Here is a 19,511-nt window from a genome sequence, read left to right as displayed (position 1 = left end):
CAAGCACATACTTGCCGAGACGCTCTTTAATTTGCAGAAACCGACCCTGCTGTGGTCCACTGAAGCCTTTGCGTGAAGCTTTGCTGTCGACAATCTTCCGCTTTTGTTTCCTCCAGTCTCGCACGCACGTTTCGGGAACTCCGAACGACCGTAATGCGGCCCAATTTCCGTCAGTTTCTGCACACGCGATGACTTTTCTTTTAAAAGCGCCATCGTGGTGCACTCGAGTTTTTGGAGTCGGCCCTTCCACCCCGTCGATGCTAATGCACTACTAGATGACGAACTCCTCAGCACACGTACGAAGTGCCGCACATGGGAAACACATAGGCAGAAATGGCCGACGCGCCATGCCGACACACGTAGGGGGCGGCCATTTTGGATTTGCCGATGGCAATAGATTAACCGTAATTTTTTTGTTCGTACTCGATTCTAACGCGCATGCGATTTATGAACTCGCTTAACCAGAAAAAAGGTGCGCGTTAGATTCGAGTAATTACGGTAGGTATTTTACACAGACGGTCGTTTTTTGTTATGCAGGTGTGAAGTTTTGATTCTGTGTAGCACGATGGACGCTGACCAAGCCAAGCCCTAAAGAGCCTTGTTTCTAAACACATGCGGCTGCCGCACCTTAAAGGACCCGATTTGTGTACACCAGCATTTCTGTACATTCGAGAGTCCCGCTAAAGAAAAAGATTTTTTAGCAGGTACATCTACAATGCCAATTTAGGAGGCAATGCGAGCTCGTTTTTTTTCAAAAATAACTATATGGAAGTTTTTTTTTTTGTTGCAGACAGGTTGTCACTCATCGTTTTTGGGTGATGTCGCCAGTCATCTTTTCCCCATTTTTGGAGCCTGCTTCAAGATACGATTCCTCAATTATGAGGGCAAGCATACTGATTTCCATGAGTGTGACACATGATCTCATTTTAACTACCATCCAACCCTTCAATCTAAACTTTGTGTTTAAGGTGCCCTTCAGCTCTGTGGAAGCTACAAGGCCCCCAGCCAACGGAAAAGGCGATTAGCCCCTTCGCATGTATTTATCCACGCCGTGGTTTCTGCTCATGGTGTGCGTGTAAGATGGGTGGTTTATTAACTTAAAAAAGTAAGAAACTATCCGAGAAGCCATTACACTTCAACTTCAGGAAGTTTGGCGTCCTAACAATATGACTTGTGCCTCTACTGAAAATCGGTAGACGCTCCTGCCAGCAGATAACTTCACTTTGTGGCTCTCAGACGCTGTTCATGGCTCTGCCACGACTGCTCTGTCGACGGGTTTTTGCCTTTTTCCCGCTAAAATGGATCTTTTCAATCTTTTTTTCTGTTTTACCGAAGGAGCATCGGACGCATGTGGAACGCTGTGAGAGGTTGCATGTCCAATATTTGGAGATGCAGCGTTCTTAGTCTGGCAACACAGCCCAAGCCGTGGCCTCGGCACTTTAGGCTTATCAGATACGGTTAGAAAAACCAAAGGTACGCGATTCTTCATTCTCATAGTAAGTTGAAACAAATCGATGGCTGTTTTCACCAGTTATTTGTTGCTGCCAGCGCTGTGGGCGTTTAGCAGGAGCAAGTTCGTATCGAAGCGTATGGTCGCTTCTGCATGGGAGCTGCCATATTGATTTGTAACCGTAGTTACTGCCGATAACCGGCACAAATAATTAAATGTGTAGGAAATAAAAGCGATGAAGAAAAACATATCGCGTATTGATATGGCATTATACACACCAAACAAACGCCTATTTCAGAGAACCCTGCCATTTTCAAGGCACTTATATCTGGGTCTATGTTTCACTGCGAAAGCTTGTAGCTTTCTTGCGCCCCCGTAGCTTTGGTATTGCTGAACCAAAGTGGTGCAACAGTACTGTGATGAAATAATAGAAAAAAAAGACGAGAAACCTGCAAACACGACATCCTACAGTTGGGTTTTGTATTTCGTGCGATTTTACGACGTGTGCCTGCGGTAATAATATATGTAAAATCTTACGTCTGAAAATCGCAATTTGATTATGAGGAACATTGCACTGGAACGTTTTGGAAATTTTGACAGTCTCGTGTCCTTAAACATGCATCAACATCGCACAGTACATGGACCTCTAGAAGATCGCATACATGGAAATACGACCACCGCAGCCCGAATCAAACCCGCGACCTTCTGGTCAACAGCCAGGTACCTTATTCAGCGATCCACTGCAGCGGACCATTCGCCCGAAATGTGTCTGTGCTTGTTTGAAGGCGCTTCACTCACCTGACAGATGCCTTTCTGGTCGTGCGCCTCACAGGAATCAGGGCTTTGAAGCTTTCTGGAGCAAATGACACCTTAGTAGAATCATCCCAAGGAGGGCGTCCAGAGTGCTGGCACGTTGCATTCGAAGTCTTGCACCTCGCGTGGCGGTCGCCGCCACTGCCTGTCGATGATGCATTGGCGATAAACTGTGCACGCGGATAAAAAGAAGGTGCTCAGAATTGGCATTTGTTAAGGCTGTGGGTTCACAGTGTCCCTAAGCTCAATAAAAAAGAACTTGGTACATGCCTCGCAAGCAAAATAATGCATTCGCTCTCTACGTTTCTGTAACAAAGTGCAGTTTACGAAAAGCATAAAATTTCCCGAGGCAGCAGGTACTATATCATGTCCCTACACACAATAAAAGTGCACATCGCAGTATACAGTTATAGCCTACTTACACCACAAATCGCAATGACGCTTCCCTATTTGTAGAAAGCAACAATGTTTCGATATTTGAAGATCCTTCCTACCTAGTCTTAACGGGAGATATACTCGAAAAAAAAACAACAACAACAACAAAAAAAACGTTTTGTTGATCTATAACCTATGACAACGAAATTTATGTTGTTTACATAGGTCTTTATACAGACTACAAATATGTAAAGATGTTTTGGATTTTATACCCTGACAATGTGTAAAATATATCCATTTTTGGACACTTCTCTTTACCACTACACTTTTATGCTCATGAACCATTAACAGCTCATATTGAAGCAACATAATGTGTGCAAGACACTTTAATTAGCAAAAATTCTAATGTGAGAAGTCTTAAAGTGCTCAGCCCATACTAAGTGCTTGCACCGGGTTCATAATTATACGAGTTATACGAGGTTTTACACTTTTCTTATTTTAATTTTCAGTTCCACTCTTCACACGTCAAGATATATGCGGAAAAATTTTCATCCTGATCTGACTATCAAAAGTACCAAAAACGCAATGTCTAATCTCAAGAAGTTGCCCACAAGTGCATCTTGAGAAAAATGCATTTTAACCGTGTAAATTGAAGCTTATTTATGTGGCAAACATATGTTCTTTATAATGATATCTGCGATCATGCGAGCTTTTGGAATAAAAGTTATTTTGAGTGTGTGGCTTTGGTGAACTCGTGCAAAATGCAATGACAAGCAGCCAGGTGACAATTTCCAGGCGACTCCGGACAATCGGCTTTTTATAGCTTTTAATAGGCATTTTGTGATCGATTTTACCTACTTTGAATTTAATTAAAAACCTTAATTTCTTTTTCATGAAGCCAGAGAAATTAAACTTGCAAAAGCAAGTAAAGAAAATACAATTTTGGCAAAAAACAGTTTTTCGAGTTGCATCTTCCCTTATAGTAACCATTCAGTACCAGCAAGGGCCATGTCGTACAGTTGAACCCCATTGTAAGACACATGCATCGGGAAGCAGTTCTGTCTCTCAATAAGCAGGGTACCACATGTGCATTTGCTTATCCACTTACTACTATGTAGGTACGTGGATGCCTCTAATAGAGGGGCTCAACTGGATCTGCATGCTCGTATGCACATACAGCAACCTTCTAATGTGGCCCTTCAAAATTTTGGTTGGACAACGATTCCAAAACATTACCACCCCACATAAGCAAGATATGTTGTATTAAACAAGCAATTTAATCACCTTCTGACCCCAAGCTTTTGATTTTATATTATAGGCTGTCTTATTGTCAGACAATTAAGAATAATGTTGAGTGTTCTGAACACTGCTGAATGGTATTCAGCATGTAATAAAGAGATTCACTCCACTGAAACAATTTCCGGTGCAGTTTGCTAAACCTCTAGTGTTATTGTTCATTGCTACACCACATAACTACACCACAAAAATATATTCTCTCTCAGACAAACATCAGCTACTCTTTTTGTAAGGTGCCCTGCAACACTTCTCAAGCATGGTCGGAAAACGCTGCTGATTGATAGTCTAAGATCCTAAATTACCAGCCGAAAATTACAGTGCTACACTTGGTCTAAAATTAACTATGCGTTCTCGAAGTAGGCAAAAAAATTCTGCGCGACAGTTCGCCGAATTGAACATCGTTAGCTCGTAGTTACCAGAGGCTTTGCTAGATGCCGCCACGTGTTTGTGCACACTTGCGATCCCACTGAAAGTCAGCCGCGAATTCAAAGAAAAAAAAGTGCTCAATGTCATCACACGCACCAACGAAGGAGTGAATCTTGTTTTGCCCTTGTCATCCCTCTCTCTACGCAGTTTTCGGAGCACTCACTGGCACAAAAGCAGAGAGGTGGCGCGTGGTACATGTAAAAAAATACATGCGACTCTGCCTGTGCTTGACCGATTTTTAAAATTTCTGCACCATGCGATTCACGAACCGTGAAGCATTAATTATGTGACCATTCCACTATACATCAGAAAAGTGTTGCAGGTCCCCTATAAGCGCACTACCGGAGTAAAAATACTTCAGTGAATTTTCATAACCTTTCATAACATTTACTTCCTACAGTGAGTTGTGCCATTTAGGAATAATAGGAATTGGACAACATTGCTTCTAGTTTTTTGAAGGATCCATAATGTAGTCCACCAGAAGGCTCACCAATCACATAATGGAAACTGCCCAAGTGTCGCAACAGTGACAGTCAATAAGAACCAACTTGCGCACTCAAACATCACCCATGGGCCGTGCCATCATGATGGCCCTTAAATTATCAACTCTTACCAGAATCCAAGTACACAAGTACTTTCTTTCACATTTAAATACAGACCCCCCCCCTCCCCCAGCAGGAACTGAAAGCATGTTTCCATGCTTAAGTAAGGCGACAGCATTCTGCTGTCTTTAGGTCCCAAGGAGGTTACTCGAAGAGACAGTGCCAAGAGATTTCCAAGACATGCAATATTATTGGTAGATATGCTAAAATTTTAATAGAAATTGATGTAAGCACATGCTTGGTTCAAGGAGAATTTGGAAAGTTATGTCAGGAGAATAAGGTAATGTCAACGTCGACAGCTGAAAGTGCATTTCAAAAATTGAGTTTTTCCCCTTGCACTTGACAACTAACAAATTCAGAATTGAATTGACATTTGATAACCTGACCCTCGTAAGGCTCTTCAATGAACGGCCTCAATAATTTCAAAGACGCTAGTTAGCGAACCTGGATGTACGAAAGCCGCTTGCAAGGCAAAGCTCAATCCTGAGATAGAGTTCCCATATTGAAAATTTGGAGTTTTCCTCTTTCTCAAGTGTGTTCCCAGGCCAATGCATGATGCAGTGATGCTACCAAGGTCTTCCAAATCGGAGCAATTTTTGGAGCAGCAAAATTATTTTGGAGCACATTAGAGCAGCAAAAGTTTTCATTTTCAAGCAATCTTGAGCAGCTACCTTCACATCCTGGACGATAAGCAAGTTGCATTCACATTCAAGAGCATGAAGAATTATTTTGGGGCCCTTGTCTTCTGTGAAGAATTAGAAATATTTCGATACATGACAAATTTCATGGAGCTTTAAGAGAACTTCCCATTTCATTTGATGCAAAAATAGTGGCACCATTGTTGAGCATTTCGAAAAACTTGTCCCGTGATTATTTTCGAAGCAAATAAAGAGAGTACTGGTTGAATAAAAACGTACTTCACGACACAACATTCTCAATAGACCTATTTCGTTATCAGCAGATAGGGTATAGTATAGCATCAGCAGACAAAGGCGTTTAATTTGTGGGGTTCAACATCCCAAAACCACCATACGATTTTGAGAGAAGTCGTAGTGGAAGGCTCCGAAAATTTCGACCACCTGGGGTTCTTTAACGTGCACCAAAATCTGAGCACATGGGCCGACAGCATTTTTGCCTTCATCGAAAATGCAGCCGCCGCAACCGGGATTTGATTCCACGACCTGCGGGTAAGTAGCCGAGTAAATTAGCCACTAGACCACCGCTGCGGGCCTGGGGGCAGGCAAATGATAACATTGAGTATATATATTCCATGGTTCTCAATGTTCACCCCCACCCCTGTCTATGCCACTATTCATCACTGTCATGTTTTACTAGCGGGTAAAAACGCATGAGAGGGGGCAACGAACATAGCTAAAGTAGAGATAAAAAAAAGCAGACCTATCTCCTTTGCACGGAATGCGGATGCGATAACATCATCCTGTGTGCCAGGCCTGCCATCGATTGTTACTAAAGCAAAGAGGAATGCACCGCCTATCTTCAAAAAGCATGAAGGAACTAGGAATGCAAAGGGGTAGGGTTATGAACTTTACGTGTGATCGCTGGCGCACGGGCTATTTCATCAGGCATTAATTCTTTCGTTATCACGCCTATCCAAATCGATCACCAGTGTTCGACACCTTTAGATCCGCAATTATGGCATGCAAAATTTATTACACACGCACCCAACACTTTCTAATAGTTGGTACAGCCACTCAACTTTCAGAATCAATTTCAATTTGCCTGTTTCGGCGACATGGCGATTTGCGAAAGACTTTTGCGCGAACTAATGTGCGCGTATTGTTGGAATAGTGCACTAGGCTGGCGAACTTGACAGAAGCATGTGCCCCTCGCGATTAGTGTTCAACAACATCGAAGTTCGGGAATGAAAAGAACCTTTGCAAGCCAAATATCGAATTAAAGCATCAGCTTTGCAATTTGACTATGTTGAGCAGCAATGATAGCCAGAAATTTATGCCATATATTCAATAGAAAGCTGTTTCTAAGAGTCGGGAGAAATTTGTTCTACAAAACATATTTGTCAAGGTCCGCTACATGTTTAAAGTGTTGAGGTGGTCTTCTATGACAGTTTCCAGCAGCTTTAGTTTTGCTTGCATTGTTATACTATCAGACACAGGGTCGCATCTAGTGTCACTAGTCGCTTTTATGATGTCGTCATCACGCGCACATTGGTACGAATGAGCGCTGCAAAACAAATGCGCTTCTGCAACTGTCTTGCAACCCCACCCGAATTAAGTGACGACAAGCTTAGCGTTCAAGAATGACAGCACCTCAGCCTGAAGTTTTATGGCAACGATGGTTTGCGTCAGCCTGCTACATCCACAGCCATTCATGGGTTGGTTTTGTTTACATCCTAAAGTTGTTTCCTCAGCCGCAAGTGCTTATAGCTTCTTACCTTTGCGCACAATCTTATAGCTACTCTGGTTACGTGCGTCGTCCACACTTCGCTCGGGCGCAGTGTGCTGGCGCTGGCAGCAGAGCTTTTCCTAGCAACAAGCAACAGCTTGTTGCTAGGAGCTTTTCCTAGCAACATCTTGGCCCTTACTATGGAGCAGTGCGAAGCATTTTAGAATAGGGCATGCAGTTGTCTTTCATTTATTACAATATGCGTGAAAACGCAAAGAAATATGCTTGGATGCATATATTGGAACGCCAACCTATGCGGTGTAAGGTGGCTCATAGAAAGAGGTGACGTTACGTAAAATAGAGAAGTTCTCTGGACGTTTCATTTATAGAGGAATTATTCACATCACGGGTATCCATCTACATCTATTGGAACACCGAAAGACTTATCGCAACAAAATAAAAATTTACTGATAACAAATGCACAAGTACGCTTGCGTCTCACGAAAAATCATGCAATGCTTCACCGAACGGCACGAGCAACAAAGCAGCACCTCGGTTCTGATTTTCTTTGTCTATGTGAATAGAAAATTTTTGTAAAACATTCATTATTTTTTATACTGTTCCTGGGTCATTCATCTACAAATTGTATATTCTGAATTTTCTTTGTTTTGAATATTTTTGCATATATAGTGTTTTTTATTGCACTGTTTACCAGCTTGTGACCAAAAATTCTACACTTTTCGCTTTTTTCATTAAATATAGTTTTGTTGCTCTACAACACTCATTTTTTTAAAAGAGCACTTCGCTGTGCAAAGTTTGGAATGCTGCAATGCGTGCTGGAGTACTTTTCCGAATGGCGAAAATGATCTTCCCGAGACATATGAAGAACTATTTTTGCGTGGTAACGAAAGAGTTAATGACTGCTGTTATACCGAACGATTTTGTACTCTCAATGCAAACAGACTGCTGGTATTGCATTCATTGCTAGAAGCTTAAGTGAAACTAACAAACTGTATCGTTTGTGCATTTCACGTAACTCAAGCGAACGCTGACTCAAGGGACAATGATCACCTCAGTTGCCGAAACAGTTTGCATGCTGTAAGTTATCTAAATGCGAAGCAGAAGTTAGTAGCATAGATAGTTTTCGACCATATCCCATTATGCCTCGAGATAGCAAGCGCTAGCGGCTGTGCCTTTCAAGCAACGCAGCCTTCGTCCCCATCCCTTAAAAAAAAAAACGAAGCAACGAATGCGATGGCGTGCTGTTTATATTTTCTTAACCATCAGCTGTTGACCCTGGACAGTGGGAGGCAGGCGTGGGAGGCAGGAACAAGGCGTAGCCGCTTCAAGGGCCTTTCGACGCCAGAGCGGCAACGATAGCCTCCCTATTGAAAGCTGCGCATATTAAAATCGAATTGCAGCTGCTCCGACCAGAAAGCATGCTTTTATTTAAAGAAGAAACAGCACACGAAATTTTTGAATTCGAACCCTAGCAATCTCGAGTTCGAAAGGACAGGGTGATGTAGGGGATTCTACCGCAACTGCGATTTACAAGTGCTGATGTGCTGGGGAAAAAAAATTACGAAAATGAACTGCTGGATGAAGATTCAAAAATAATAATAAAGTAAAGCTGGAACTGCATTCCCACCGTTCATGTGTACTTCTGCGGATGTGAAGCATGGAAAATTAGACCAGGATATCAAGAAGTAGACGGGACAGACATTCTGGTGGCACATGTACAGTTATTAGTGAAAATTACTTAAGTAACGTGCCACGCAGCCCTACAAACGAGCTATCGGCAGTGTTTCTAGTACAGACGGCGTCCGCCGCCAAATTGCCACCACAATTTCCCACCAATTAAACTAGACGTCCTGAGCCCTTGTGGAGAGCGCGTTTCGCCGTTAAGCGGGCTATCACTACAGAAGTTGCGGCGGCACCAAACATAGCATCGCGAAGTACTTAGGACCAACTGCTGTTTATTCAGTAAAAAAATTCTAGGCACGCTATTGTGACTGGCCCCAAGAACAAGATGCACATGTTTTGATGCCAGAATAGCCATAGAGTTAACATACAGACTTTAGTGAAAAAGCTGCCCAGTGGGCCCATGCGTTAAAACGCACACAGCCACTCGGGTGTGGCCATGGTGGAGCGATACTCCACTTCCAAGTGACGTTAATTCGCACACATCATTGCATGCTGCAATAACCTCTGGCATATTTTCTGTTTCATGGATCTGTTATATCGCAGTAAGAGACTGTCACATGAAGTCGAGTGTTTGGCTTATGGCAACAAAAAAAAAAAAAAAAAACACTGACAATGAGACACTGTGTATGACTCACCCGACATGCAAGCAAGCCAGTGCAATCAGCCGCACATCCGACCGCCATGCTCTGAACGTTACAAGGATGGTGGAGCCATCTACTAAAAAACCTGCAAATGCTCCATTCTGCACACAGAAAATTGCTTAAATGGCGATTTGTGCCTTTCCTAACTGTAGTTGATATAAACATCATGCAATTTTATTTGTTCATAATACGTGAACACGCTTGTTTACGATTTGTACTGTGAATAATTTAGTGTTTTGAACGTTCCAAGATCTCAGCGTTTTGGTGGTTATAGCTTTTCGGCCCAGCATTTCCTCTAGAGTCAGTACACGAACTCTATGGGTGTGGCAACTGCCAGTAATAAACGTTCCCAAATTCGACTTTCACGTACTTTGGCGCAGAAGTGGAATCACTGAAGATGCAAGTTAAAGCTATTGTACTTGAATATATATAGAAGAAGACAGACGAGAACAATTAAAACAATGTAAAAAAAAGAACTGTAACAAACCACCAACACTTTGTAACTTCAGCTAAAAACTGACTATTTCAAATTCCTGCCTAGTGCCTCTTTTCATACGGAAAGTTACCGACCCTGTCAATGTGCACAGTACTAATACAAGTGTGCACAGGCTATGCGACATGACGCAACAGCAGCCTTCAACTGGAATAATACAAAGAAGCCCACCAACCAGTGCTCACGAGCATGTCTCGAACATGTTACGTTGGATATGTGCAAAAGGAGGCCCTGAATTTTTTTTTTTTTCATTGCATTGTCAATGACATTGTGCCTTGCTTATTCTATTTCAGCACAGCAGAGACTGTAATAAAGCTTCCCTTACACGGAAATGAATCGAGGCCTGAACGTTAATTGCCAAAATGGTATAGCTGCTATGCCACCACATTAGGTTGCCGCTAGTACCTAAACTAGTGAAGCTTGAAGATACTAATTTCCTGACTAGACTTTGATGCTTCTTCAAGGTGGGCCAGCTTCAGGTGTCAAATTTTCTTACCATCTCGACCGACAGCACATCGGGTTTACGACACCAGCTACAAAACTGGGGAAACCACAGTGGTAGAGAATGAAAACTGTATAAAAGCACACATTTCATGCTTCAGTGCTGACCACAGCAATCATAGATGGAAGCCACAAGCACTGACAGCTAGACTGATTGCTGAACTGCTTGAAATGTTGAACTGATTGAAATGGGACAGTCGCTCTACCGATTGCGCTAATCATAACTCAATTAGTAGAGCTACCGCTCCGAAAAGGCGTTGGTCCCAAGTTCGATTCCCGGACCAGGCCGAATTTTCGAGCAACATTAAAGCTTTACTTTCCGAGAAATCCCTACCGATTTATTTGTGGCTTTATGCCACCTGGCATGCACAGTCTGACTCCTTTACAAGAGAAAATGATGTATGAGAAATAGGTATGGCACCCGTGCACCTACACTGAAATAAGTGTTGATAGAAAAATGCGCACCTGGTACCCTGCTTATAAGAGACACTTCATAAAAACCAAGAATTGCTCCCTGGCACATGTCTCTTATAAATAGATGCAATCTGCATCCTGCCTGTGTGCATTCTTAATAAAGTCAGCATGCCTGCTTCCCAATTTGCAGATCGCTTTTCAACTTTGGAGCTAGATGCTTTGAAGAAGTGGCGGAAACCCACTTTAAACCGATCCTGTGTGGGCCTTCTGGTTATTTCAGAGCACCAGCAAGAATTTCAGGTAGACAGCGGACTTCAATAGATCCCCAGTCCACTCGACAATTTATGCCAGTTTGCCCAACCCCAGCCCAACTAATCTCGGTAACCTGCCCAAACGCAGCTCGCAGTACTGGGGCAATCAAATGTTTGACCATGCACACCCCTAATTATCATTACAAGTACTGGTAGAGGCAGCTGTACAGCCCCTTGCATAATTTATAAGTATTTAAGGTTCCAGAGGTATGAAGAGCATTGAGAGCTGTTGTACAAACTAACTAATAGATTACATGACACAACTGTGTATTACTGTTGCATGCAGCAAATTGTTTTGTTTTTTTCGTTGATGGAATGAGAGAATAACGACGTCATACTAAACTGATGTTAGTGTTCTAAGGCTGTGCTAAAACGAGTGTTGTAAAATATTTTTACAGTCTCGTATGATGCGACAGATATTTACGGTGTGCCGGATGCTGTTGTAATACTTCCTGTGCTGTTCCCGAAAAGTCACATAGTTGGAAGTTGCCAACCGGGGACTTGGATCTCGGCTCGGAGGTCGAAACGGGGCCTTCGTAGTTTTTGTGCCCAAGGTCTTTTGTTCTTTCGGCTGCTTACAGCTCCTCAGACGACATGCAAATGGTGCAGCTACAAGAAAAGGAAAGAGCACCAGAAATGAGCTTGTTATTATCAAGCGAGCTGTACATTGAGGGTGAATGAAGGTTTAACACTAACCACTTTTTATCTGGATACATTATCAACTTATGACAAGCATTGTAGTAGATAAAAAACATACATCATGCTGGTAACCAACTCCTCCCTGATGTCTCAGAGCTTTGGCTAAAAGCTTTACGTTTTCCAAGATCGCTTGCTCGGAGAACTCTGTTCATGCACCATTTCCATTTAGGCATCAGTCTTAAAGGGGCCAAGCAACACTTTTTCAGCATGTTGAAAAAATGCTGCTTATCGGTAATCGACGAGAACACATGAGCCAAACATTGTAGCACAGCACATGGCCCGTAATTTACAGTTATTTCTCAAAGCCCGCTAGAAATCGCTCCTTCTCTCCACAAATGATGCCGTAAACCCTAAATCATCGGGCATTGATCATTGTAAGCAGTGCATAGTAAGCACATGCCTATGCACTCACTCACGATCTCAGTGAAAGTATATTGCACAATCAAAAAAAAAAAAAAAGCTCAAGGTCATGATACATGCTGACAAACATATCTTGCCCTCTTTTCATCCCTCCCCCACTCATAGAGGGTTCAGTGCGCTCCCTGGTATGAAAGGAGAGAGAAAGTGCTTGGTGGACGACCAATTGCTCTAGCTCCATTCATACCTCAGTATTCAGCAAAATTTTTTCAGCAGTGGCTTTATTAGACGATAAGATCTTTTCATGAAGCCAGTTAACGATTACTTGAGAAAGTGTTGCAGGGCCCTTTTATTAACGTAGTGCTGAAGGGAGCATGTGTCATGCTGCCTTCATTCTGCACCTATAGAAAGAGAATAAACAGGTTGGTTAGGCTCCTCCAGTGACGACTAAAAAAAAACAGACTCATTAAAGCACAACAACCCGTGAAAACAAACTGCTTGATGCCTTGGTGGAAGACCCAAAGATGCAAGAGTCATTCTGTGCAGCTCAACCACAACGCAAACTTCTTGCGGCTTCTAATTACCCCGATCGGGTCTCGCAAAACTATGCTAACAGGCCAATATTCTGAACAATATTGTTCCATGGAGGAATTCTAATGCGTGATTACTAGAAAGCATCTTTTCTAGCTCCCTTCAGATTAGTTTCGAGGAAGCCCTTCCATAACTTGTTGCCTCCTTGGTGTTGCTAGTGCATTCTGGCTAAGTTTTAGGACTGCACATATACAGGCTGCTGCTAATGCTTCAGTCTATTTGCAAGATCACCATGCAAGTTGCTTGCACATGATGTGAAACTGGTATATGTGAATCTTTAAGTGCAATACGATCAATTGAGAACATCTATTCATTTAAGAGATCACTGCAGAATGAAAAGAGGCACAAGACAAACCCAGTCAGGACTGCAGGGCTTCTCGTAGATGTGCCCTCCAAATTGGCACATCTAGATTTCTTGATGCGTGAAACTGGCCTATGATGCTTTAGGCAAAGTGGATTCCGAATCAGAACACTTCTGCGAGCGCCTAAAGTGGGTGCTTTTAGCCTGAACGTGTACTGAGATAAATGTACTGAGAGGACGGTTCACGAATGCAGCACAAAAAGAATAAAGGCAAGTTTGTTGCGCTATAGTAAACAGCCACACACAGCTCAAAAGGATTAACGTAGTGGCAATAACGATCTGTGCGTTAAGGAACACGAAAACATTGCACTGCAAATAAATAGTGGCATGGGCGCATTTCAGTGCGAGAGCATTACCCGAAATTTCGTGAGGGCTGCACACACCCGTCTACCCCTGCTTTCGAGATTATGAATGTTGTTTACTAATCAGGCCCCCGAATTTCCGAGTGCATATCGTTAGTACGCAGGCTCTCTTATTTCGATACGATGTGCTTATATAACGATCAAAACGCAAGTTTTTACCGTTACGTCCGATCGTGAGGCTAGGCACTTCAACGGTACTGAAACAGTACCGCTGGAAAGCATCCGGAATACGAAGGAGGGAAGTAAGGCACTTTAGATCGTAGTCATCCGGATGAGAGGCCGTGTTTACGATAAAAAAGAACCACAATGCTAGGCAGGAGAAGCAAATGGGATTTTCGTTCACCACTACTGTCGCTGTCCTCGGCCGCAGTTCCTGAGGCCTCACTGACGACGACGATGCGCCTTCGTGCTCCGAGAAGAGTGAACCGTTTGTGGCGACGGCGAGCTTCTGCGCGCAACAATCGCCGGTCGCGAAAGAAGCCTTCGTTTCGCAGCGCACAGGCTGCTCCGGCGATCGAACTCATAAATACAGCAACGGTCACAACACAACCTCGGACCGACTGATTTCAAAACCGCCTCTGCTGGTTGACTGAGGTTTCCTCATTTCCGCCCCTAAGAAATGCTACCTGGAGTAATTGCGTGCAACTTCCGGTCACTCAGCCATGTTTTCAGCGCTTTAGTGGCGCCACTAGCGGAGGCCATATGAACACAAGTTTGAAGCTTAAGCTTACAAATTAACCAAATCTTTCTTTTTATTTTCGTGTGTAAGTAACATTTAATAATATTGTGTAATAACAAAGTATACCTACATGTATCAACGAAGCCGAGACCAAAACACGAAGACTTTCGGAGTGAACCACAGCCGCCTGGATCACCACGCGCGCCGATCCAGGCGGCCGTGAGTGAATCGTTATGTCAATCATCAACAGACTTCGTTGTGCGGGTGGCACTTACATGGTTTACGTACATTAACGAACGTAGAAGAACTGCACCTCTGTAATCGTTGTATTGAACAGTGTCATTGCGATCGTCCCCTCGTAGCGTTCATCGGTGCTCCGGTTTCGGTTTCAACAATTCATTTGGTTGAGTTGCATTACTTTGCGATTAATACTAGAGGCCAACTTTTGGAAATCTCGAAGCTGCATGGAGTTATTTTGCAAAAAAAAAAGACTTTAGTAGACCTTTTTCTGTTTCAGTGGTGGTACCATATGGGGTATGGCGACTAGTACAAAGGGGGGGGGGGGTGTTCACTCTCCCCCTCCGAGCCTGCGTCATCGTCCCGTCTCTATCCAGTCCTCACTGTCCACCTCCTTTAACCGAATAGGACGAAAGAGTGGGACCATCGAGCACAAATTAGCAGTATTAATATTATAATTAGGGTTGTTATGCTAATAAAAACAAAACAAACGATGTACCCTCTCCCCAAAGGCAACCATGATGGGGTCTGAAGCAGCAGCGGTGCGCACGGCGTTGACCCGGCAGAAACGAGGCGTCAACATGGGTGCTGGAAGAACCGGGTTGAAGCGGAACTCGGTGTAGTATTTATTTGAGTAAACGCGTTTCTTGGAAACGCAAAGACACCCGATGTAAGTTTCATCGCAGATAAACGAACCGAAAGGCTGTTTCTACTTGACGCGCGGTCGAGCGTTGTGGACGGTGGAGGGGGTGAAGCGAGAGAGGTGTGTTGGGAGCGGACGGAGGAGAAACACCACAGGTGTGTTAGGAGGAGTCGGCAGCGGAAACGGGTGAGGGAGAAAGTGACGTTAACGCGCAGCTGCTACTTGACCTGCTTGGCATCGCTCCAACAGCTGTGGCGGGAGGAACGGGGTGCAGAGAGTTGGCACGGAAACATGGACGGACCGCATTGCACAGGCTAATCAAAGAGCTGCTTCGCATCTAAAAATTAACGACCCCACGTCTTTGTCCGGTGTTAGATCAAGTTACCCCCTTCCCCTAAAATGAGGGGCTTGATCCGCCACTGCCTTGTTTGCAAACAGCATGACGTCACTGCGAGCCCCGTGCCCACGATACCCTCCCTCTTCCGCGGCGCAGGGGCTGGTTGGCAAGGAAGCTCCGCTGACGGGATCTTTCTGCATTGCAGGACTGCGTGTGTCTGCCTTGCTCCGGCAGAAATTTCGGCGAATTTTTTTAAGCCACTAAAAAGAAGGGTCATTGCATGATTCTGTTAGGTTAACTGCGGCGATTAGCTCGTCGTAGATGGCAGCCATTAAATATACATTTTCCTCTTCGAAAGCGAACATTCTGGAGACGGCATATTGACGGTAACGCATGTTTAGAATTTTCGTCGTGATATGTGCACTGCAGATTTAAACGCTCTTTCTATGAAACCTTATGCCCCACCGTGGTGGTCTAGTGGCTAAGGTACTCGGCTGCTGACCCGCAGGTCGCGGTATCGAATCCCGGCGGCGGCGGCTGCATTTACGATGGAAGCGGAAATGTAGGCCCGTGTGCTCACATTAGGGTGCACGTTAAAGAACCCCAGGTTGTAGAAATTTCTAGAGCCCTCCACTACGACGTCTCTCATGATCATATAGTGGTTTTGGGACGTTAAACCCCCCATATCAATCAATCATCAAATATGAAACCATATGAGGCCTCCGATAATACGAGTTATATACCTCTATTGGGTCTTTGTACTCACCGGGACGAAGCGTATATGCAGCTTCGGCAATGGTAAACATTTTTATAGTTCATGCGCAGTCGTATCTTTCAGCCCGGAGGTCGTGCAATTCTTTTTCTGCACGCAGCGCGAACGCCGAGATGTATCCGTGCGCAGATGATTGTGTCAATTGCATGTTCAAATTGACTCAAATGTCGAATCGTAAAGTTCAGTCGACAACCGGTTGCCTTCACCGATTCACAACGAGTGCCAATGTTTTCGCAAACAAGACGCATCGTTATTTAGATTTCACACAGCACGCACAATATTATCAATTTAACCGTCCATAAACGTGAACCAATATTGTCGACGCCTTTCAACGCACACTACATGCCACAATCAACATTGCGCATTTTTGAAGACGATGCCGCTGTTCCTCGCACAGGCCACCATGCGTGTTCACTTCTTCAAGATAAACAGCCAGCCAGTTTGGCAAATACTTCACGCAGTTTGCCACACTGCTAGATGTCATTTGACACATGCTTTAGGTAATGTAACCACTGTAACATACAGCTTAATCTTTGAAAAAAAAAAAAAAAACTTGAACCCAACATCGCATGACTGCCGCGCTGAGCTACCAGCGGGGGTGTTTTGCAAACCACATCATGCACGTGTGCCAGTGACGTCCCGCTGTGACGCACCCCGGTAGAGGTTCATTTTTCTGTACGACGTAAGTGCTTAGCTCCACTAATTAAAAGTTATTTTTGTTTAACTTTTTCATTGCAGTCAAAAATGATGTCTTAGGCCATTGCAAGATTCCTGCGGCTAGAGAAAAATGTAGTGACCAAATATTGCATTTTACCGATTTTTGATAATATAGGGCACATTTCTTGAAACACCCTGTATTATCGCGGCTCCACTTTATAGACGCAGGCTGTCTAGACACCAATTCAAGCGTTTCAAGTTTCACAAATTTTGGACAAAATCAATGCTACTTAGACAAAGACAGGTGACTATATATATATATATATATATATATATATATATATATATATATATATATCTGTTTGTTCCTCATATATCACTGAGGCAACAGCAGTAATGCAGTAACTGCGGAATAAAGGCATCAACGATCCCTATAAATATACTGGAATAAATATACAGCGGATCCACAGCCACCATATTTCTCAATAAAGGAAGCGACAGAATCCCAATAAAGAAGGGTGTACGGCAGGGTGACAATCTATGTAATGCTTTTCACCACGTGTTTCCAGGAGGTTTGCAGGGCCCTAGATTGGGAATTGAGTTAATGGAGAGCATCTTATTAAACTGTGATTCCTTTATGACGGTGCCTTGCTGAGTAACTCAGGGAAGGAATTACAGCTCATGATTGCTGAACTGGATACGGAAAGCAGAAGAGTAGGTCTGAAAACTAATATGAACAAAATAAACGGCCTAATGTGCAACAGTCACGGCGGAAAATAGTGCTTTGCGATAGGTGGAGAAGTGCTGGAAGTTAGGACAGGTATTAACTTTGGAGTCGAACCATGAGATTGAAATAACTAGAAGAATAAGGATGGATGGATCACATTCGGCAAGCCTTCTCAAATCATGAATGGCAATCTGCCATTAACCCTCAAAATTAATTAAGGTATATAACCGCTGCATCTTGCTGGTACTTAACCACAGAGCAGAAACCTGGAGACGGCCTACAAAAAGGATTTGGCTTAAATTGAGGACGACGCAGCGAGTGATGGAAAGGAAAATGATAGATGCACATGTAACAGAGCAGAGTGGCTCGTGGCTCAGGGAACAAACTGGGGTTAAGAACATCGTAGTAGAAATCAAGAAGAAGAAATGGACATGGGCCGGGCACGTAGCACGGTGGCAGGATAACCGCTGGTCGTTATGGGCTAACTGGCTTAGTTCACAGAGAAGGCAAACGTACGAAGGGGAGACAGAAAGTTGGGTGGGCTGATGAGATTAAAAAGTTCGCAGGTGTAACGTCCAGCAGGAAGCACAAGACCGGGCTGATTGGCAGATCATGGGAGAGGCCCTTGCTCTGCAGTGGGCGTAGTCAGGCTGATGATGATATCATCGAAGCTAATTCCTAGTGTGCTGTAGTTTAATATGTTATTTCCATTAGGTACAAGTCACCATACACCTTGCCTGTCCTCTCTTTAACGCCAGTAGTTGTCAAGTTTTGCCATGACCTGGCACCCAATACGGACAATGTACTCTACGTAAGTCGACTCTAACACTAAAGCAATACTAAGAACCGTTTATTTAGTACTGCCATACGCAATAAAGAGATTGTTCAACAGTTCATTACTTGAAAGGTAAAGGTAAAGGAACAGGTGCGCTGCTCACGCACGCCCATGCAACGTAAGCAAGCACACACCCATTGGCGTGCGCACGAGAGGGGGCAGGCGAGGGCGACCAAACTCGCCCAAGTCAAGGTTTGATTAGAAGTTCTCACCGTTCATTGCAGAAGCAGTCGCGATATCGCTGCAAGAGGTCGACCGGCTCGGTTGCTGCGAGCGCGAAGGCCTTGGTTGCGGCGGGCGACTAGTAGAGCGCCCGTGCCGGGGCTTCGCCTCGGTGTTATGACCTTTGGCCTTGGCGGTTGGCATGACCTTGCTAGGGCCCGACGTACAAGGCTTGGTCGACTCGACTGCAACCTTAACCGCGCTGTGGCGGGCGCTTGGCTTCATGAGCGGAGTACAAGCATCTGCCGTTCGATGACGGCTACGGGAGGGTCGCGCTTCGCAAGGGGTGTCCGGCCTGCCGCGCTGCATTGTGTCGACAGAACCGTTCATGGGGCTCGGGACACGAGACTGCGCGAAGCAGGCTGCGCGTGGGCTGGTTATGATAAAGATGATGATTGGGGTATGACAGGCCGAGAATGGGGACGTATAGTTGCTAGGTGCCTTGGGAACTTATAAACGATAACAAAAAGCACATTTCCGGAAGGATCTTACGAGTGTATTGCGTATGTCATTGTATGCAATCAGATGAGATATTTTAATACGTGACCTAGACCGATTTAGAAACAGCCTGCTATACGCAAAAATAAAGAGAAGGGCGCAGCGAGTTTATTAAAAAAAAAGAAAGAAAGAAAGAATAGATAG

General features: G+C 44.1%; 1 protein-coding gene across 3 annotated transcripts in view; it reads right to left on the bottom strand.

Annotated features, from left to right (window-relative positions):
* Positions 1–19,265, bottom strand: part of LOC119177741 (uncharacterized) — a 73,388-nt gene extending 54,123 nt beyond the window's left edge. Inside the window, exons 1-3 of one of the 3 annotated variants that reach the window (XM_075888941.1) lie at positions 18,860–19,265; positions 11,815–11,999; positions 2,249–2,433 (exon numbers count right to left, since the gene is read on the bottom strand). In XM_075888941.1, coding sequence (XP_075745056.1) covers positions 2,249–2,433; positions 11,815–11,999; positions 18,860–19,199 — 710 coding nt within the window. In that variant the 5' untranslated portion in view covers positions 19,200–19,265. Of the gene's footprint in view, positions 1–2,248; positions 2,434–11,814; positions 12,000–14,103; positions 14,374–18,859 lie in introns of those variants that run through there. The other 2 variants (XM_075888939.1, XM_037428913.2) reach the window with 2 other exon arrangements.
* Positions 19,266–19,511: the final 246 nt, after the last annotated feature.

This window comes from Rhipicephalus microplus, chromosome 1 (assembly GCF_043290135.1).
Source record: "Rhipicephalus microplus isolate Deutch F79 chromosome 1, USDA_Rmic, whole genome shotgun sequence".
In the NCBI taxonomy this organism is placed as follows: Eukaryota; Metazoa; Arthropoda; class Arachnida; order Ixodida; family Ixodidae; genus Rhipicephalus; species Rhipicephalus microplus.
This window is presented reverse-complemented; position numbering and strand designations above follow the sequence as displayed.